A 21,210-nucleotide genomic window follows, 5' to 3' on the forward strand; every position below is an offset into this window, starting at 1 on the left:
CCCCACTGTACAGGTTTGGGTCTTCAGGTCACATGGGTGTAAGCAGAGATGGCCCTAGCGTGCTCTGCGACCCCCGAATCACCACTTCGGTGCGTCAGAGGTGGGACGAGCCCAGCTACTCTGCCGATGGAAAAAGGCAAGGCCAGAGGAGGTCGGGTAACCTGGTCCAGAGCTCACGACAGGTCCCAGGGAGGACCCAGCCACCCGACCTCCCGGCTCCCTCCACGATACCACCACTACCCCGGCGGCTGGAGTATCTCCGATGCACAGCGGAACCCAGCGCGCGGGGGCGGGGAGGGCAGGAGGCCGGAGAGCAGGAGGCCCGCTTGCCCGCCCACGTGGCTCTGAAGTCCCGCCCTATCCACGCCAACCAAGAAATCCTTCGGGAGGCCCCGCCTCCCCCACCCCGCTCCCGCGACCCTGAGGTGGGGGGCGTGGTTTCGCCTGCGCCTCCGCCCCTTGCCCCTCTCCCGGGACCCGACTGCGCGCGCGCTCCTGAGCCGCCCCATTGCGCGCGCGCGCGCGAGGCCACCGGGGTCTGGGGCCCAGGCCCACCGGGCCCCACGCGCTGCCCGGCCCGACGCGGCTCGGGTGCGGCAGGGAAGGGGCGGCCGGACGGACTCGGTCCCGCGCCCTCCGCGCCCGTCGCCCCTCCTCCCGGGCTCCCCTCGGCGAAACCCGAGCGCGCGTCCGACGCGGGGCCGCGTGACGCGCACCTGTCGGGGCGGGCGGCGCTTGCGGAAGAAGATGCGCGGGGCCCGGGCCTGGCCCGAGCCCGGCCCGCCGAGCCCCGCGCCCAGCGCCGCCGCCGCCCACGTTTCCCGGAGAAGCGGCCGGCAGTGACGGGCGAGATGAAGTAAGCTGCCTCCCCCGCTGGGTCTCTGGCTCCTTCGGCCGCGGGCGTCGCCGGTGGCGGCCGGCGGCTGCGCGCTCGCGCGGGGCCGAGCCCGAGGTCGGTGGGCCCCCTGGCCCAGGAGGCTGGGCGCGCGCGGCGGGAGCTCCTCGGGCTTCTGGCTGGGAAGCGTCTCGCGTCCGCCCGAGTTCCTTCCCAGCCCCGCGCCCTCAAAATAAATCCTTCACTTCCCCCCGTGCAGACCCCTTGGCTGCAGGGGGCAGCCAGGTCCCTAGGCTTTCTGGAAAGCAGCTCGACCAGAGGAGGAACTCCGGTGCTTTTTCCCCTGGGATCCGCTTAATCTTGGGCATTAGTCCTCAGGTTTCAGTCAGCGTGGGCAAGACCCCATCCAGTGAATAGTTTCCCAGAAGTGAACCTATCTGCATCTCTGAAAACCAGCTCGCTTAAACTCGAATGTAGTCGGAAGTGAGAACTTCTGGAAAGATCATAAACCTAAATTCTTTGCCCACCCAACCCCCTGTCCTCCCAACGGGGCCGTGGCTCACGAAAGGGAGCGGACTGGGGGAGACGGGTGTAGAGTGGGCATATTTTAAATTATTTTCTACATTCTTTGCGGTGATGGATGGTGGGCAGACTTTTTGAGCCTATGAGGCTAATCTTTTGGGAAGTTTTGGGAGCACCTGAGATGAAAATGCTCCCTGTTTGGCACGAACAGAGCTCATTTTTCCGAGAGGACTTTGTGTAACTTTTCTTTGAGGTCCATGACCGCCCAACCAATAACCACTCTAGGCAAACATTCAAGTTATTTTTATCCAAAGACTGGAGTTCACTAAGTTACTTTTACAGTCAGATGGTCTTAGGTCATCTAAAAGGGAAGCCAAAAGGCACCTGTGGTCATCAGTGGCCTAGCCACTTCTCACTTTTTTGGTGGAATTTGAACAAGGTAAGATGTCAGGTCGGATGCCAGATTTCCTTGTGGATTCTGCCAGACCCTGACTTAGGGGCAGAGCAGGAAGTCTGGTTTTTGCTTTTTGTTTTCCCTGAGTTGGGAGCCAGGTGGCTCTCTGTCTGGGAGAACTCTTAACATCATTGCCCCCTAAAGTATTTTTCACAGCCATGATCTGAGCTTTTTTGGCCCAATGTTGAAATGAGGTGGATGGATCCCCATTTCACAGCTGGAGAAGAGGTCCTGGGGTCGTTGGTGAAAGGCCTGTGGCTACAGAGTGAAGGGGTTTACACTCCTATTCTTACGGCCAGATTATAAATAAATCCTTTGAGGGCTGGAGTGGGGATTTTGAACCATTTTAACATAGTGTGTCTTTGATTTTTTTGTCAGTATGACTGGGAGGTCATGAAGTTGTTGTTGAGCTGTTCCTTGGCATATTTTTTCTGTTGTGGGCTGCTCACTTCATCTTGTAGCCGTTCCAAGAAGCTAGCAAGAAAAGTACCTTTACCCATGCTGTTGTTGGTTTAATCATAACAGAAGCTAACATTTCTGGGGAGCTTACCGCATGCCAAGCATTGTGCCACGTGCTTTATAGGGATTGCCCATTTTCTGCTACTTACCCACTTGTTTTCCTACTCTGTGGTTGCAACACGTGAGAGAAATATAGACTCTGTACACCCCTGTTGGAGCCGAATCAGTGTCCACGCCAATACAGTGTTTTAAATTTCACCGCTGGGGCTTGTGGTCCCGGGTTTTCCTGCTAGGCGGGAGGTCTGTGCTGAGGCCAGACGGCCTGTGTTCACATCCCATCACCTCTGAGCTGCCTGCCCTGCCGACAGTTACTTTCCCCTGGTGCACTTCGGTTTCCTCTGTACTCCGTTCTAAGATAGGCATAATAATGATACCTACCTCATAGGTTGTGGCAAGAATTTAACTCCAGTGGTGGATGTGTAGCTCTCATATCCAGCGTATAGAGAAATGCTCTGTAAATGTTTCTCTTACTAGTAACAGTGTTGGTAGAGTTAGGAAGCTGCTGTGCCTGGGTGCCCTGTCACAGTGCTTGAGGTCAGCTGTAGACACGTTTTCCTTCGTGCCATCGTTTAGATGCAAATGGCTCCTACACGGGTGGCAGGAACCTTCTACTGATGGGATAATATTGGTTCATTCAGCACATCCTCAGAGTGTAACCTCTGTGTGTGCCGGGCCCCGTTTTGGATACTGAAGATAAACACAAAACCCCCTGCCCTTGTTGGCACTTACATTCTTGAGGGAAGGGGCAGCGGAGAATAAACCAAACAAATACACTTTCCACAGTCAGTGTATTAGAGACCGATACGTACTGCGGAGAGAAAGCAGGGAGCGGGAGGGGGCTGGGAGGTTTGCCGTTTTCCGGAGTCGGCTGAGAAAGCCTCACGGAGAAGGTGACATTTCAACGAAGAATTCAAGTCAGTGAGGGAGTGAAGCGTGTGGACATCGGCAGGGAAGAGTAGGTCAGGGAGAGCGAACAGCAAGTACAAAGGCCCTGAGGCAGGAAGATGGGAAGCTGGAGCCTAGAGAGGGGCAAGGGGCAGAGGAGAGCAAGGAGGTGATAGGTGGAAGGCACTGAAGAGGCCACTGAATGTCATGTTCTGGGAAGGACAGAAACGGAAGGCCAATTAGATGGTTCTACAGTAATCCAGACAGAGGTGATGGTGGCTGGGAGCAGAGTGCGGTGGCGGAAGGTGGTGAGTAGTTGTGTTCTGGGTAAATTTTGGTGACAGAAATTATAGGATGTGCTAACAGATCCCACGACACCCCCCTCCCCCCACCAAGTTTCTACCCTCAGCACCTGGAAGGATAGAGTTGTCATTTACCGAGGCTGGGGAAATTTGCATTTGGAGCAGGCTGGGGGAGAAGTCTGTTCAGTTTTGAACAGAATTAAGTCTTGTAGGCACGCAGCTGTTGGTGTCGGAGTCCCGGCTGATGGTGTGAGCCTGGAGTTGAGGGGGAGAAAGCCCAGAATGGAGATGAAGGCCTGGTGTTGTGGTGCTGGTAAATGTGTAACGACTCAGCGGGGGCGGGGGTTGGTGATGGGGAAGGAGCCCGATTTACAGCATTTGCCAATATCTGTGGTGCAATATTCTTGCGCTGGCCACGGCAAGCCTCCCAGTATGGAATATCTTCACCTTACAGATACCATAGCTGCCAATGATGTCAGGAGCACAGGTGGAGAGGAAAAAGCACTCAAATCATTAGGAAACGATGAGCAGTAATAAGTATTTATTACTTTTGTTTTTAATACAGTTTATTTGCTTATAAGTTTGCATGATTTGGTTTTTAATAATGGCTGTATTTAACACCTGGCTTGAAAAATTCCTGAAAATGCAGCAGCTGAATCTTGTGTCCCAGTGCAGGGTGGCTTGAACACACCCCTCGGGTCACGGGAACCCAAGACAACGAAAGAGGTGATAGGTGAAGGCTTCTCTGAGATCAGGGAGGGAAAAGGGTCCCAGAGCCTGGTCTTATAGCTCTTGTCTCGTCCCAAGGGGGACAAGTAGGGAAGGGTTACAGGGTTACAGGTCTGCAGCAGCTGAAGGGCTTGACTTGCACCAAACGTGACTGTGTTTGGTGCCGATGGGCCCGAACAAGGAGAACACAGGAAAAACCCTGGAGTCAGTGATCAGAGAGGGGACTAGGCCTGTGTCCCCTCACCCACTTTGGTTAGAAATGATCTTCAGTTTGAAGTCTTGTTTTACTCCCACGCATTCTTTCAAAAATTCCAAACTCCCAGGCTGTGATTTGGAGAAAACGTCCCTCCTTCCTGCTTGGCAAACAAGGTAGAGGTCAAAGGTGTCAGTGTGGCGTTGGGAAAGAAAACAGGGCTGCAGCAGCCACCGACCTTTACCTCCTCGCTCCTTTCTCCCGCCCCTTGTCTGCTGGGAATAGAGGACCAGAGCTGTTTCCTCCCGTGGTTCACCGGAAACCACCCTGCCCTGGGAGCGCCAGCACACGCTGTGTCCGTGCTCAGACGGGTCAGGCACGGCTGTGGGGGTGCTCCCCAGAAACAAAGGCGGGAACCCTGGTTCTAATCCAAACCCTCTGTCTGGCCAGGTCAGCGCTCACAGCTCTGGGAATGTTGGCCGAGCTGTACTTTAAAAGGTGAGTCTACCAGATGCCTGATGGGAGCCCCTGTGGCTGGGCTGGGGTGGGGGGGGCGCCTGGAATGTGCCCCCCGACTGTGGCTGCAGTCAGGCCTGCTGCTAAGAGGAGCCTGTCCAAAGGAGGTCTTCCTCCGGCCCCACAGCCGCGTGCCTGCGCTTCCTGGTGCAGTGTTTCCGGCAAGGACCTTGAGTAACAATCGTTGTAAGTGAAACTGCATCCTCCCTGAAGGTAAAGCTTCAGAGAGGTTTGTCTGAACTTCCGAATGACACAAGTCAGCCGCTCCTTGCTCCCCGCCGAGTGCTCTTTCCCTGGCCCTGCCGCGGGGCTGAGGTCTCAGCCCCTGACCGCCCCGTGGACAGGCGTGGACAGGCGGAGCCGGCGTCTCCCTGATAGGAAGGGGCTTGTCTCCTCTCCGTGGAGAGCTCGGGATCTGGGGGCAGCCAGGTGGCGGTCCTCCAGCCAAGTGTCTTCCTGTCGTAGACGAGGAGCGGCGGCCTGGGCTGGGCCCGCGGTCCTTCCGGGCGGGAGCTCTTCCAGCAGCGGTTTTCTTACTGACTTGTTAATTAAAAATAGAAACCGCTCCGGGCAGTCCCGGCTGTTAGAACGCCACATCCATGCTTCCGGGCTCACTTCGAGTGTGTAACGTTAGGAGGTGTCCCCAGGCCTGTTCTCCTGGAGCAGGAGGCGGGAGGCAGGGCCGCAGAAGGACCTTCGAGAACCTTGTGGCACAGCAGAGGCAAGAGCAGCGCGGGGGTCAGAACCATCTGCCTTCCCTGTGGCCTCTCCCCTGCTCCCAGGCTGGGACCCTGATCTTGACTTGGGTGGGCGGCTCCTCTGAGCCTGTTTATGTCCCTGTGGGGGCAGCAGGGAGGACAGCTGTACCCGTCGCTGGCCGCCCCTTCTCAGGGCCGGGCATTGGGATGGGGCTGAGCAGTGGGACGGGAATGCCAGTCTGTCCCTCCACGCTGCCTTCTGCAGCCCCTGAGACGGGGGCCGTGCGTGGGTTCTTCTGACACTAGTGGCCCTGTGTCCCCCCCCCCCCACCTTAGGAGCCATGAGGGGCCTTCCATTTAGCTCAGGTAGTCAACATAGGGGTTTGTCACCTGTGTCACCTCAGCTCATCCTTCCAACCCCCCATTTAGTTTGGTGGTATTGGCCCTGTTCTGTAGTTAGGGAATGAGGGCCCAGACTGAGCAGGTGACTTAAGTAGATCCCATAGCTCAGAGGAGGTGGTCTTGAGCCTGGTCCTCGGCCCGAAATGCCGCATTCCTGCACTGGACTGCGGAAACTTCTGGGCACAGTGACTCGGGGCTCCGGCTTTGGGACATGCCAGTTCGGCAGTCTTCTGGGGTGGGAGTAGAGGTCCTGGCCCCTGGGGCTCCCTCACCTGCCTGTCCGGGCTCTCTGAGGTTCCCGAGCTCCGCCTCTTGTCCCTGGCGCGTCCAGGGTCCTGGCTGCCGGTGCCGGATCAGGAGCCCTGAGCCGCCGCCTGCCAGCTGGAGGCTCCTCCTTCCCCGGGCTCTTCTCCGGGCTTCGGATTTCTCGCCGCCTCTTTCCTGCACTGACCTTGCAGCTTTTTCTTCCCTCTGGACGGGGCGATTGCCAGTTCAGAAAGAAACGCATGAAGGGCCAAGGACAGGGATTGGGAAGCGGGAGAAGAAAGTAGAATGGTCCCACGGCCTATCTGATTTGGGAGTGAGCGTGCAGGTGGGGGAGAGTGGAAGGTGAGGCCCGGGAGGCCGCTCAGCTGGTCCCAGGAGCCTCCGCTTAGAGCCCCGAGGGTGGACATGTCCGGTGTGCGGACACTGCTGTGGCCCCCCCTCCCCTTGGTTCGGCCACTGACCCAGAGATGAGGAGGCAGAGGGGAAGGTGGGCTGCGGGGTGCTGCTGTCAGGGCATCTCCGGTCCCTCAAGATGGAGGACAGCATAGGCGTGCAGGAAGGCAGGCTGGCCAGGTGTCTCTTTAAACCTCAGTTTCCCTACCTGAACAACAGATTAGAGCCTCTGGGTCGAGGGTTGGGCTAGTCCTTCATCTGGGAATGCCTGCTGTCTGTGATCTTGAGTCCTCCATCCCCGCTCCGGCGCCCCCTATCCGGTGATTTTGGAGAGCCGAGTCGCTGGCCACCATGACTTTCCCCGTCACCACTTCTCCCTTTACGCCAAAGCACTGGCCTTGCTGGGAAACGAACAGGGGAGCTGAGGAGTAGGAATGGGGCACGTTAAGCCCCACAGCCTTGGTCAGAGCAGAAGGCAACGGAAAGCAAATTCACTGGTGACTTTGTGGCAGGTCCGAGGCCTCTGGCCTTTCCTGTGTGTCAGCTGCTGTAAGCGAGGCTGGAAACCAGCCCAGGGGAGGCCCCCCTCAGGGAGGCTGCGACAGGCATTTGCTGGGTGGCAGCTCAGGGGACAGAGAGCCCAGTGCCTGTCCTGCTGCCCCTTCCTCGCCCGGGCCCCTTCACCACCCAGGCATCGGCTTCGCCGTCCGCGGAAGGAAAACTGTCATGGAATCCATGCTGCTGGTCCTTTTCCAGGGCTTTCTTCCGGATGCAGCGAGCTCTTCTGTGCACAAGGACGGAGCTGAGCGCTGCTGCTGTCACTGGCCGACCACCGTGACAGCCGCTGCCTCTCGAGTGCTTCCTGGGTCCTAGGCAGTGTCCTGAGCATTTGTAAATATCAGCTCATTTGTCCTTGTAATAACCGTGTGGCGTAGGTCACTGTTACCCCCACTGCAGATGAGGAAACTGAGGCACGGAGTACTTGTTCAAAGTCCAACAGTAAGGCGTTGAGCTGGGATTCGACCTCAGCTGGTTCCAGAGATTATGTTTTTGGTTTAGTGTTTTATTTTAATTAAATTCATGCCGAGTGTGGAGCCCAGTGTTGGGCCTGAGCTCACGACCCTGAGATCAAGACCCGAGTTTATCCGACTGAGCCACCCAGGTGCCCCCAGTGTCTTTGTTTTTTATCACTGCACTGTAGCAGTGACTGATAATCATTTTGTGCATGGAGCCCAGAGAATGTGGGGAAAACAAAGGGAGGAGTGAGAGGGGGTGATCGTAGCTTCCCGTAGTTCTGGCCCGTCTCGCCTGAAGGCCTGCTCCCTATTCCTGACGTGCCCCAGTGGTCCTGGCGCCCTGTGCTCACAGACGAGCCTGGCCGTGGTCGGAGAGTGGACAGCTCCAATCCCTTGGCTGCCCTGAGGGCCTCTCTGGTGCTTCCCGCACACCGTGGCCCATCTCTAGCAGGGAGCCTACCACCTTCGCAGGCATAGTCCCTGTTTACAGGGTAGGCTCCCTACCCACCAGCTTCCTGGCACAGAAGCCAGGCTGCTGCAGAGGGAGGGGCAGGCTGTGGGATTATAACATTTTCTGAGAAAACACGTGGTGGTTTTTTGCCAGGCAGGAAATGTTCGATGACCTAGAAATGTGTTTACCTCCAGATCCCAGCCACCTGACCCATGTCTGATCCTTCCTTGTTCCCTGTGTGTCTTACCTCTGCCCAGGCGGCCTGGCTGTTGGAAGATGCTCGCAGTGGCAGTGTGCATGGTCCTTCTGGCCGGCCTGCAGGCCCAGGATCTCCAGGGACATGTCTCCGTAATCCTGCTGGGAGCGACTGGAGACCTGGCCAAGAAATACTTATGGCAGGGACTGTTCCAGCTGTACCTGGATGAGGTGGGGAAGGGCTACAGTTTCAGCTTCCACGGGGCTGCTCTGACATCCACCAAGCAGGGCCAGGAGTTCGTTGCCAAGGTCCTGGAGTCCCTCTCCTGTCCTGAGGACGTGGCACCCGAGCGCTGTGCCGAACTCAGGGGCCGGTTCCAGCAGCGGAGCCAGTACCGCCGCCTGAGGACGAGCGAGGACTATATGGCCCTGAGCAAGGACATCGAGGCACAGCTCCAACACGAAGGCCTCCGGGAGGCTGGCAGGATTTTCTACTTCTCGGTGCCGCCCTTTGCCTATGCGGACATTGCCCGCAGCATCAACAGCAGCTGCCGCCCAGGCCCCGGCGCCTGGCTGCGGGTTGTCCTGGAGAAGCCCTTTGGCCACGACCGCCTCTCAGCCCAGCAGCTGGCCACGGAACTTAGGAGCTTTTTCCAAGAGGAGGAGATGTACCGGGTGGACCATTACCTGGGCAAGCAGGTGAGCTTCAGCGGGGAGCGTGCCAGGGACGGCGCGAGCTGGGCATGGGAGACCCACTGACACAGCCACGCTGCTGCTTGTGGGATGAGGCCCGGAGCCCTTGTGAAATCGGAGCTCCCGTGGCTGTCCCGCAGGTGGGCAGGTGGCGGGAGGCTGAAGGAAGAGCCGAGCAGCCAGGCCAGGATGCGTGGCCCTCGTCCGCGTGGCCCTCGTCCGCGTAGCCCTCGTCCGCGTAGCCAGCGCTTTGTTTCTCCTTGCCCTGTGGCCCCTGCACAGGTGTCTGCCTGGCTTCCTGTGGGTCGTGGGGTGGGAATTAGAATGAACTTATTCCATACCCATCTGCCTTTTCTTAGTGTCTCTGTCCCCCTGAGTTCTGTTTTGAGCCAGAAGGCTGGCAACGAGATCTTCCAGTGAGCAGGGACCCTACGGTTCCGTGGCGGAGCCTGGGGCTGAGCTCTCGGGTGAGGGGGGCCGCGTGGCCACTTCGCTCCGAGCCTGCCCTGCCCTCCAGGTGCCACTGGAGCGTCTCTTCCTAGAAACCGCAGCAGAGAGCGCACAGCGCAGTCCTCCTCAGTACCGACCAGGCTGGTGGGCCCGCGGGCACGTGGGGGGACACCTCCCAGTCCCCCAGGACAGAGGCGTCGCCATCTGGCCAGCCCTGTCTGCGGCTGCAGCGTTCCCGAAGAGTGCGCCTCAGACCAGGGTCTGGCCTGGAGAGCTTTTCCCCCTCGCTTCTGGGAAAGCGAGAAAAGCGCACTTCCTGAACGCATCCAGTCCAAAGTTTTTCTTGCTCCTTTTTTGGCGTTAAAGTAGCTTTCTTTTATGAGAAGTTGATGGTGATAGAAGGTAAGTAATCTTAAATTTGCTTTTCCTTGCAAAATAAAATGCTGCTGACCCTGTGGAGGTCACTTAACAGTTCTTGGAGTCTGCATGAAGCGAGGATGTCCTGAGGCCCAGGGACGAGGGCTCCTGAGAGCGTCTGGGAGCGGGGCGTAGAGGAGTTGGGGCCCTTCCTTGGAGTCAGGATTCGTTCTTCACCCTGAGAACCGATGGCATAACCAGTCTCCTTCCCTGGCAGGCCGTGGCTCAGATCCTGCCTTTCCGAGACCAGAATCGCAAGGCCTTGGACGGCCTCTGGAACCGGCACCACGTGGAGCGGGTGGAGATCATCATGAAGGAGACGGTGGACGCAGAAGGTACGTGAGGGTCCCCCGCTCCGTGGCCTCCACCGGCCCTGTGCCTGATGAGGTGGTGGGCTGAAGGCTCCCATGGCCGGTGCTTCTGGGAGGGAGGTTTTGCCTGGCGTGTGGTCTCAGCTCTGGACTGGGCTAAGCCCTGGGGCGCCTGCAGGTGAAGCCCTCGTGGTCCTCGCTGCCCTCCGGGAGCACATACCTGAGTTTCACGTGGACACGGTACAGACCCTCTGGGCGGCATGAGGGCCCCTCGGACTCTGAGATTATGCAGTGGCGCCAGCTGTCTCCATGCTTCTCCTCACCTGCTCCTTTGCTCCCCTCCCTCCTGTTTGCCGGTTCCAGCTCGGCTGCCGCTCTCTTGGGGAGCTTTGCTCAGGGGCCTTCTCCACGAGGTCGGCTCCCATCAGGCTCTCCGATGGCCACGTGCCTCCCTTCTCTGTCCTCCAGGCTTTTCTGGGTTTTCTCCGGGCCCGTGTGCGTCTTTGCAGACCCTGGGCGCAGGCCCCTCCTTTCTGGCCCCTGGCACACTCGTCAGACGGCCGAGCAAACACCAAGGGAATGAGCGGCACTGGCCTGGGGCCTGGGGCCTCTCTCTGCTAGGTGACCCCGGCACATGTCGCTTCCCTGCTCGGTGAGGCGGTGTGGACACGGCTATGGCTCCCGAGGGTGCCCGGAGCTCTGGCCTTCGGGGAGTTCTCCACCTGCTGGGAGCGTGTTGTTACGTTCAAAGCATCTGTTCTTACCCAAGACTGTAAAAGCTAATTATTCTTGTGTCAGTCCCCCCAGGGGCCGAATGAGGTGGGTTCTCATTAGCCTCCGCCTACAGGTGCGGTTTGGGGACATGCCCGAGGTCACGGGGCAGGAGGTGGTGGGCCGGGCCCTCAGGGCACGGTCTGGCTCTGGCCCCCAGGTTGGGCACCGCTGCCTCCCGTTTGTCCCATGGACTGCTCTCTGCAGCCGGAGCTGGAGGGTCCGAGGCCGCTGACCCACCCAGGCCCAGGTTGGGGGATCCGGGAGGTCTGTGTCCTTCTATTTGCCTTTTCCTCTTCTTTCTCCTTCCCTCGGTTACTCTCTCCAGCTTCCCTTCCTTCAAGTGTGTCCCGTGCTAGAGGCTCTGTGTGAGGAAGGTGGCCGTGCGGAGGGTATGAGGCCCGGCTCTGCCCCCGCCACTGCGCAGGTTCACTGGGGGGAGGGTCGCTTGGGAGAGACTCTAAAATGAACCCCACAGGCAGGCAGTGGGAGGGCTGGGGGCCTGGGGCCCGGGAGCCACGGCTCTGAGGGCATCGCTTGTCTTCGAGAGGAGCTTGGTTTCTCCGGTGGGAGCCCGTACCGGAGCAGAGGCCCTTTCTCCACTGCGCTGAGCCTTTGTGAGTCTCAGGAAACCGCCTCGACCCTCCCAGCTTTCCCTCCTGTCCTCAGCAGGGCTCAGGCTGAGCCTCCTTGTGCCTGTCCTTGTTGGGGCGAGTGCGGGGCATCGTTCTTGCTTTATCTGCAGAGGGAGGAGCTTCAGACCCGGGGCTGAGAGCCTGGGGCAGGCTGGGAAGGTGCCGTTGTCACCCCTTCTGTAGGCCAGCACCGGTTCCTGCCTGGACTTGTCTCAGCCACCGGCAGGGCTGGGACACTGGGTCCCCGCCCCCGTTTCTGGCAAGTCCTTCCTGGGCCCACCTGGGCTGGGGAGGGGCTGTGGTGTCTGGGTTACCAGTTGTGCTGTTGCCCCTTATTCCTTCCAACCCTCTCGCCCCTTTCTTTTCCCTTTTGGTTTCTCACATCATTTGTAGGTTTGGGTTTTGTTTTGTTTTGTTTTTTTGCGGGAACCCTGCAGAGCCAGGGGCCAGGCAAACTGCACGCCGGCTCATCCCAGCAAAGGTACTTTGGGATTTTGGAAAAAGGAAAGGAGAAAGCAAGACCGAAAGGCAGACAGAGGCCTGGGCAGGTCTGTTTGCCAAGGCCTGGCCCGAGGCAGGGAGAATCTCCGGTTTGGAGAGCAGCGCACAGCGGTGCTCCAGGAGGGAGGGGATAGTGGCTCTGCCTTCCAGACTGCCGGGTGGGACCCAGGCAGAGGCCCAGCTGCCTGAAGGGTGTGGGTTCTGAGGAGAAGGTCTCCCTGCTGCCATGCCCCAGAGCACAAGGCTTTTTCACTCGGTGGGCCTTGTGCCTTCAGCCCAGAGGCACAGAGAGACCCAGAGCAAGCAGGCAGCAGGGGACCCACTAGCCCCGGAGGGGCTTGGGACCAGTAAGGGGGCGGTCAGCGGGCTGCTTCAGCTGCTTGTGCTTGTCGAAGATGGCCCGTGGGACTGCAGCTGTTCTGGGGGTTGGCTCTCCTTGGTTGGGCTGTTTGTCTGCAGGTTGCATACTCAGGCCCAGACCAGGTTCATGGGGGCTGACTGCCCACTACTCTGCTCATCCCCATAGCAAGTGGGGCCTCTGGCAACTGTGTGTTCTCCCTGATTCCTGAGCATTGGAGACCCAGAAGGACAAGCGTACTCTGCATGCTGGGAAAGTGGCCTGGTGCAGCTCTGGGGCCTTAAACACTAATCCTCGCTGTCCCCTCTGGGTCCTGCTTTGGAGCCCGTCCCTCGGGGGCCCTTACAGACAGACTTCAGTTGAGGCTGGAGGGAGAGGGCAGGAGATGTGGGCCCTGCACCTACCTCCCATGCCCAGGGAGCCCCGTGACCAGCATATCCGGGCCTGGGCTGGGCCTTCTGCTGGGGTCGGGGCTGGGAAGGGCAAGAGGAAGGACTGCGCTCCTGCTGGAGGTCACCATGCCTTGCTGCGGCTCGGTGCGCTCCTGCTGGAGGTCACCATGCCTTGCTGCGGTTCAGTGTGCTTAGCAGGCCAGCTGCTGCAGTGACAGTGAGCGTGGTCTGGAAGTTTCGGAGGCGGGCTTTAGAGCCCAGTATTCTGACGTGAAGCTTCAGAAGGGCAGAGTGCAGTGGCCGTCTCCCTTCTCCGGATTCCCCACCCCTGCCCAGGGCCTGCGCAGCCCTTGCTGACTCCTGGGCAGGGAGGCTCCAGGGTGGCCCGGCTGTTGGTGACACGCCAGGCCTGGGAACAGGAGGACTCCGGTTCCCAGCTTCTGCAGGCCCTGGAAAGGGGACTTCCGAGTGGCAAGGTCGTTTGGAGGCCTCCTCTCACCCCCTAAACATCCGAGTCGGTGAGGCTGGCTGCCCCCCCTTCTGGGGCTGTGTGAGCAGCTCTTCCTTCCCTGCCGCAGCCTGGAGCTGGCCTGTCTGCCTTGTCACCGCACAGCAGGAGGGAGAGAGCAGGAAGGGGGGAAGGAAGGGAAGAGCATCCTTCCCTGTCCCGGGTCCCCCCTCCTCTCCGTCTCATGTGGGGCACCACGGCTCTCAGAGCCACAGAAACCCTGGGGGGCTGGGCTGTCCTGAAGCTGCAGCACCCTGGGCTGTACCAGGAGTGACCTTGGCTGGGCCGCTCAGCTGCCGAGGGGTGGAGAGGACCCCTGCTGGTCCTCCCTGTGGCCACCGGGGGGCCCCGTGGGAAGGAGGGCTGCGTTGCGAGTGGCCCGAGGAACAGCCGTCCAGGCTGGGCTGCCCTCTCTTCTGGGGGCGCAGGAATGTGATCCAAGGTCTGTGGCCCCTCAGAACCCCAGTTTCTGACCATTGTGCCTGTGGCCACAGGGTCTGCCCAGGCCCTTGGCAGTTGGCCTTCCTGCCGGGATGTGCTCGGAGCGTCTCTGCGTCTCTTTGCTGCCCTACTTTCTCCTCTGCGTGGACGGCTTTTTTTTTTTTTTTTTTGGCAGGAAGACAGAGGGAGACTTCCTGAGGATGGTGTGGCTGTCCCTGCCTGAGAGGGTCCCTGTTCCCACAGGGGGGAAGGAGCGTGGTGCGTACTGACCTCTGAGGGTCAGAGTGGCTGCGTCATGCCTCTCGCACAGGGACCAAGGCGGCCTGGGTCCTCCCAGCTGCGTGCCCGCTGTCCCGCCGTCCAGCCTGGTGCGTCCCCTCCTGCAGGGCTGTCTTCAGGCTGAGCTCAGGGAGCTGCCAGGCCTCCTGACTGGAGAGAAGCCCGGCCAACCCGCAGACCTGCTCTCTCCTCGGCCCTCCCTGCTTTTTATTCTTCGTTACCCCGAAGGTCCTGGGAGGGATCACAGCGAGCTTTCAGTTTTGTTGTTCTTAACTCTGTGTTTTCCTGGGAAGATCCAGATCTCCACAGCATGGAGGCAATGGGGAGGGGGTTTCTGGTCCCGGTTCTGAAGCGTGTGTTCCGCAGCACATCTCTGTATGATGACGGTAACCCCCGTTACCTCTCTTGGGGTTGTTTTAAGGATGAAATGAAATCACATACGTGGAAATACTTGACAAAGGAGAATGCTGTTCTTCCAAGCCGACAAGGGGAGGGAGTGGCAGTGTTCTTCACGGTTCCCCGTGACTTCACTGTGACCCATGCTGGCTGATGTATAGACCCTCGTTGGTCTTTAATGCTCCTTTGTGTCGTCCTTCACCTGATAGCGTCTCTCTGTCTCATATATGTATGTGAATGTGTATTTAAACTTCCATGTTTTGACAGTCTGTACAGTGTATAAGCTCTGTGTTTCTGTTTGTGTCACAGAAAATGAATCGCCCCATTATGAGGTGTTTTGGCTGTTTTCACTTTTTGTTATTTTAAATAGGACATTGCAAGCTTCTAAAAAATTAGGATATAATTCACGTGTCATAAAATGTACCCTTTTATGGGCGCCTGGGTGGCTCAGTGGGTTAAAGCCTCTGTCTTCGGCTCAGGTCATGATCCCAGGGTCCAGGGATCGAGCCCTGCATCGGGCTCTCTGCTCAGTAGGGGGCTTGTTTTTCCCTCTCTCTCTCTCTGCCTACTTGTGATCTTTATCTGTCAAATAAATAAATAAAGTCTTAAAAATAAAAAGAGAAAATGTACCCTCTTAAAGTGTACAGTTCAGTAGTTGACGTATTCAAAAAGTTGTTCAACCACTGTTGTTCTAGAACATTTATGAGCATTAAAAAAATATTTTCCGTTTGAGTATGCTTCTGAAGTGGAATTACTGGGCTACACGGTGGAAATGACTTTGTAGCTCGTGTTGCATCTTATTAGACTGTTTTCTAGAACATCTGCAACAGTGTGTCTGTGTCTAGTTTTCCTGTAGCTTTGCCTGCATGGGGTGCTCCTGTCCTTCCTGTCCTTGCCAGTTTGGTGGGTTTGTGGGAATCTTCTTCTTCTTCTTCTTTTTTTTTTTTTTAAGATTTTATTTATTTATTTGACAGCAAGAGAGGGACTACAAGAAGGGGGGTGGGAGAGAGAGAGAGGCAGATTCCCCACTGAGCAGGGAGCCCAGTGCGGCCCCCCACTTTTTCCAAGCTCGTATTTTTTTTTTAAGATTTTATTTGTTTATTTGACAGAGGTCACAAGTAGGCAGAGGGGCAGGCAGAAAGAGAGGAGGAAGCAGGCTCCCCGCGGAGCAGAGAGCCCGATGCGGGGCTCGATTCCAGGACCCTGGGATCATGACCTGAGCCGAAGGCAGAGTCTTTAACCCACTGAGCCACCCAGGCGCCCCTCTAAGCTCCCATTTTTAAGTAATCTCTACATCCAACGTGGGGCTCAGACTCATAACCCTGAGATAAGGAGTTGTGTGCTCTACCAGCTGGGCCAGCCAGGCGCCCCTTGGGAGTCGTCTTTGAGCAGGTGGGACACTGCTTCTCTTGCCTTCGATGGGATGCTAACCCACGAAGGTTTGAGCGGCAGCACAGCGGTGGGGCAAAGCGGGTCTCCCATGCTGGCAATGTTGCGATCTTGTGATGTCGGACGGTGCTGGACGGTGCCGTGGGGCAGCCGGGCTGTTGGAGGGCTTGCTTCCACTTTTCCGATGTGGTCGAGACTTTTCTGTCCTTGTCCATCCGTCAGTGGGTTTTTCACCCTCAGCTTTCAGTCTAGGAAAGGCTAGCAGGAGTCCGTATAGATCATTTCAGGAAAAATCAGCCACAATAATTGGTGGTCACTAGGGAATAAACCAGAGCAGTTGGCATTGTCTTGACTTCCTGTCCTGTGGTTGTCTCTCCGGCAGAGGCGAGGCGAAAAGGCGGAAGGAACCAGGAAGGGATGGGAGGCTGTGCTAAACACGGGCGCCTCCCCAAAGCTTGAAATTAAGGAGTAAAGGAAGCTCTCTTTTACCCAGCGGGTGGCAAACCTGCGAAGTGCATTCTCCCCGTGGATGGAGAGAGGATAAAAATAGGAAGAGGGCTACTGAGGGGTTTGCTAAGCTAATGAGTAGTAAACAGATACAGGGCTTTTAAGGATCCTGCTGTGTTCCTCTATCCAAAATTCATCTGTTCTCGAAGCTTTAAATATCCCATTTATACTTTTAAACCTGTAATTCACTGATTCCAGGACACTTCTTTTTTTTACACTTGACCATCTCTGAAGTCGCATGTACCACTGATGGGGCGCCGTGGTTGACATGGCCAGCGGCCCGTCTGTTCCTTAGCCGTCGTAAAACAGTGATGCCTTTGCCATCGTGGGCATTTGCGATTTCATGAAATCCAGGATATCTCTAGACCTCGTGGCCTGCGGCCTTCTCGATACCGTCACCACGGCACATTCAGCAGATTTCGAATGTAAACGGTCGTTGAATTTCTCTCAGGAAACACCAGCTGCGTTTTCAGACTTCTTTATTTCCAGGTGGTGACGGTCCCCTGTGTCGCCTGGCCGGTAGCCCCTCTCTTGCACATCCTAGCCGGGACCCCCCAGCGCCTCCTGTGTGCCAGGCACTGTTCCCAGCCCCGTACTTGGGTTAACTCGTTACTGCTCGGGGCGGAATGCCACTGTCCCCCACTTACGAGTGAGTGAGGACTGCTCATGTGGGGTCACAGAGCTGAAAGGCGACAGAGCGGGTACGTGAACCCGTCCCTCCCGCCTCCGGAGACCACACTCCAGGTCACGACCCGGATCGGCCTCCGCACAGCCTCTATTCATCTCCTGACTGATTCCTTGCGTTTTGCTGTCACTTCATTTTCTGTGGCCCTAGTTACGTCCCGGATTTGCCCCAAATGCTGCCTTGCTGGCTGCATCACCACCAGGCCCCTCGCAGGAAGGTCGTCCGGCAGGTGGGTGGGAGAGGGCCGCGTCCCACGGCACCTCTGTCGTGGTTCCCCTTCCTGCTCTAACACTTGCTTGAAAAAGTCTTATTTGAGATACAAGTCACATATCAGACAATTTACCCGTTAAAACATACAGTGCAGTGGATTTTAATATGCTCACAGCTGGGCAGCCACCACAGGCGGCCCTAGAACGTTCGTATTGTCTTCAGAAGAAACGCGCACCCCTTATCCTCATCCGCATTCCCTCCCAGCCCCGCACAACGGCCGACCCACTTTCTGTGTCTGTGGATCTGCCTGTTCCTGCCACGTCCTGTCCAGGCGACCTCACACCGCGGGTGGCCTTCTGGGTTTGGCTTCGCTCGCCGAGCGCACGGCGTCCGGCACGGTTCTGGGTGCGTCTGCATGGCAGCGGGCACCGGGACTTCTGTCGTTCGTGGGAATAATGTGCAGCAGACTATTGCATAGGCCACATTTTATCCACCCGTCATCAGATGATGGACATTTGAGTTCTTTCTAGTCCTCGGCCGTTGTGAATAGTTTGTGTGCCCATGTCTGCGTGCGTCTACATTTTCATTTCTCTCGGGTGCTCACGCAGGAGTGCAATTGCTGGACCACATGGTAATTCTGTTTAACTGGTAGAAGTAAAGAACTTTTAATAGCCCTGGAGACTTCTCAGCCTCGTTTACAAGTCCCTTTCCGTCTGTTCTGGATTTCTGCTATTTTGAATCACAGACCACTGCTTCTGCCAGGCCGGGCTTCCCGCTGTCGGACACACTGTGTGTTGGGGCCTCTGTCCTCTGGTTTGTGATGTGTACCCCAGCTAGGGTATGGCCCAGGGCAGAGTCCACACACATATGTATTTCTTTGAGATATACAGCATTAAAAAAAATCAGTTATTTGTGCACACTTAACAATCACGAGATTCTGAAGCACCTGGGTGGCTCCGTCGGTTAAGTGTCCAGCTTACGGTTTGGCTCAGGTCATGATCTCACCGTTGTGGGGTTGAGCCTTCCGTTGAGCTCTGTGCTCAGTGTGGAGTCTGCTTCAGATTCTCTTTCCCTCTCCCTTGCGCTCTCGCTCGCAAATAAATAAATAGGATCTTTAAAAAAAAAAAATCACGAGATTCTACTTAATCCAAACCTTTATATTCTCCTAAAAATCGGGAAGATTTGGTCACGCAGGGCCCATCATCCTGTGAGGCACCACTGGACTGCAGCTGAGGCATTTAACGGTCCTGAGGGACACCATCCCTGCCCTGTCTTGCTGTGACTTGCTCCACTAGGATTTTGGGGTCCCTGACCTTTGACCTAGATCCATCCTTCTGGCAAAGCTCTGCCTGCCTCTCCTTGCTACTCCCACCAGCCGCTGGTACTTGTGCCATTCAGCTCCCCTCCTGAGTTTCATGTTCACTTGTGTGGTGGTTCAGGTGGGAGTAGTGGGACATTGAAAGGGGGGGGTCTTTGGGTGGTAAGAATGGCAGGCTCTGCGTTCAGTCTCATTTTTACTCCTTTGTCAGCTGTGTGGCCCTTGGCAAGTTACCTAACTTCTCTGAATCCCAGTTTCCTTGTGTTTTTACAATTAAAATTTGTGTTTTAAAAGTAAGACCTTCTGGGGCACCTGGGTGAGTCATTCGTTGGGTGTCTGCCTTCGGCTCAGGTCATGGTCCCAGGGTCCTGGGATCGAGCCCCACTTTGGGCTCCCTGCTCAGCGGAAAGTCTACTTCTCCCTCTCTCACTTCCCCTGCTTGTTGTGTTCCCTCTTCTGCTGTGTCTCCGCCTGTCAAGTAAATAGATAAATAAATCTTGAAAAAAAGAAATAAAAGTAAGACCTCCTTACAGATCATGACTGTTAGGAGTAAATGGACCGCTAGACACTGTTACTGGAATTATTGGCTTTTCTTGATGTCTTCTCAGCCACACTGTAAGAACTTTGAAAACCAGAACCCTGTGCAGCTGGGGTACTCAGACATTGTTTCGGCAGTGGGGGGTGGTGGGGGGGTGGCGTTTTGGAGGCACTGTTGGGCTCGATTGTCAGGTTCTGTCTGAGAACGAGAGTCAGGCTCCTATTGCTGAGGACAAAGGTGCGTTCCTAGGAGCGGGCTTCTGGGTTAATTTCTTGCCCCACGACACGTGGCCTATTGGGCTGCATTCAGGGCACGTTCTGCCAGTCATGGCTGGTCCTGCTCGCCGTCCAGCTGGCGGTGAGCGAGCACCATGGGCCGGGCTGGGGCAGGTGGCTCAGCGCTGGTGCCGAGGACCCGGGGTGGCCCCTGTAGGGGAGTGTGCGGGACCAGGCAGGTCTAAACCAGGGGCCGCTGCTTTTTGCTTGTTTGAATTAAACATTGACTAGATAAAAAAGAATTCCTATTAAATGTGCATAACATGAAGAAGTACGGTAGCGTAGACCCCAGTGTACCCACCAAGCCGCTTTTTAAAAGGAGCCTTATTGTGTCCTTCCCCAAATCCTATCCTTTCTTCTCTCCTTAACTATTCCAGATTTTGGGTAGCTCACTCCTTTGCTTCTCTTTATTGTTTCTATGTAGTCAGATTCTCTAGACAGTTTGTTGTTTAGTTTTGAAGGAGATGCATACCATGTGTTTTGTCCCTTTATCCTACATTCAGGATGATCTCTTCAGATCTGTCTTCTAATGACTCTTTCCACCTGTTTTTAATTCATAAAACCTACCCATTGAATTTCCAATATCCAGTTGCGTTTTTTATTTACTGAAGTTTAAATACCCCGGTCGTTTTATATCCTGTTTTCAAAATTGGTTTTCATGTTATCAAAGTGAGCATGTTTCTTCCTCTCGACATCATGATCTTGTGAGTGTGGATGTTCCGGCTCTCTCCATTTACCCCATTTAATGGTAGGGTGCAGAATCAGACCCAGATGTCAGGAAATGCCTGGGATCACACATTCCTAAGCGACACTCAGACCCCAGAGCCTACGCCCTTGCCGTGATGCCGCCGCCCCCAGCAGCACCACACCTGCAGACGGATGCCGGGGGTGGGACGCGGGGCGCAGGAGTCTGGCCTCACATCTGCCAATAAACGCCCTCTGGCCTCTGCTGGCACCAGACCCTTCCCCACGCAGATTCCTGGGAAGGCCCAAGGAGTTGGACAGCTTCACTTAGAATGCTCAGAGACACCCTCCTTCCTTCTCTCGCTGAGGTTGGCTCTGGCTTAAGTCGTTTTTGTAAGCTCTCTGGCCCAGGGTCTGAGGTCGCCGGCTGCAGAGTGGGTACGCAGAACTGGGGTGCAGGGTAGGGGGTCCCCAAGTGCCTCGGGGTGGTCGGGCACCTTGCTGATTCTTCACTGCCCCTGCTTCCCCACCCCCTCCCGCGTAGGCCGCACTGGCTTCTACGAGGAGTACGGCGTCATCCGCGATGTGCTCCAGAACCACCTGACGGAGATCCTCACCCTCGTGGCCATGGAGCTGCCCTACAACGTCAGCAGCTCAGAGGCCGTGCTGCGGCACAAGCTCCAGGCCTTCCAGGCTCTGCGGGGCCTGCACAAGGACAGTGCCGTCCTGGGCCAGTACCAGGCGTACAGCGGACAGGTGCGCCGAGAGCAGCAGAAGCCAGACAGCTTCCACAGCCTGACGCCGACCTTCGCAGGTGGGCCCCGGGGCTGCCCCCGACTGGAAGCAGCTTCCCGAGTCCAGACGCCCTTTGGTGTGGGTTGGAAGAGATCTCAGGTGGGACATGCACAAGGGGGCTCGTCGCCAAGGAGGAAGGGCCTTCGCCTCTCTGGCCTTCCGGCGTCTTTCGGCAGCAGCTTACCTGTTGGGTCGTTCTGGGTGACGGGCACCCCGGTGGTGGTCTCAGTTCGGTCCGCATCCACACACGCTTCTGGAGCTCTCTGAGCTGGGGACAGAC

At 56.9% G+C, this 21,210-nt stretch overlaps 1 protein-coding gene across 2 annotated transcripts in view; it reads left to right on the forward strand.

The window, feature by feature from the left end:
- Nucleotides 1-516: 516 nt before the first annotated feature.
- H6PD (hexose-6-phosphate dehydrogenase/glucose 1-dehydrogenase) overlaps nucleotides 517-21,210 on the forward strand; it is a 28,020-nt gene continuing 7,326 nt past the window's right edge. The window contains exons 1-5 of one of the 2 annotated variants that reach the window (XM_044237101.1): nucleotides 517-856; nucleotides 4,890-4,937; nucleotides 8,440-9,076; nucleotides 10,155-10,272; nucleotides 20,680-20,949. In XM_044237101.1, coding sequence (XP_044093036.1) covers nucleotides 852-856; nucleotides 4,890-4,937; nucleotides 8,440-9,076; nucleotides 10,155-10,272; nucleotides 20,680-20,949 — 1,078 coding nt within the window. In that variant the 5' untranslated portion in view covers nucleotides 517-851. The remainder of the gene's footprint in view (nucleotides 857-4,889; nucleotides 4,938-8,439; nucleotides 9,077-10,154; nucleotides 10,273-20,679; nucleotides 20,950-21,210) is intronic. The other variant, XM_044237102.1, reaches the window with a different exon arrangement.

Source organism: Neovison vison, chromosome 2, assembly GCF_020171115.1.
Source record: "Neovison vison isolate M4711 chromosome 2, ASM_NN_V1, whole genome shotgun sequence".
Lineage (NCBI taxonomy): Eukaryota > Metazoa > Chordata > Mammalia > Carnivora > Mustelidae > Neogale > Neogale vison.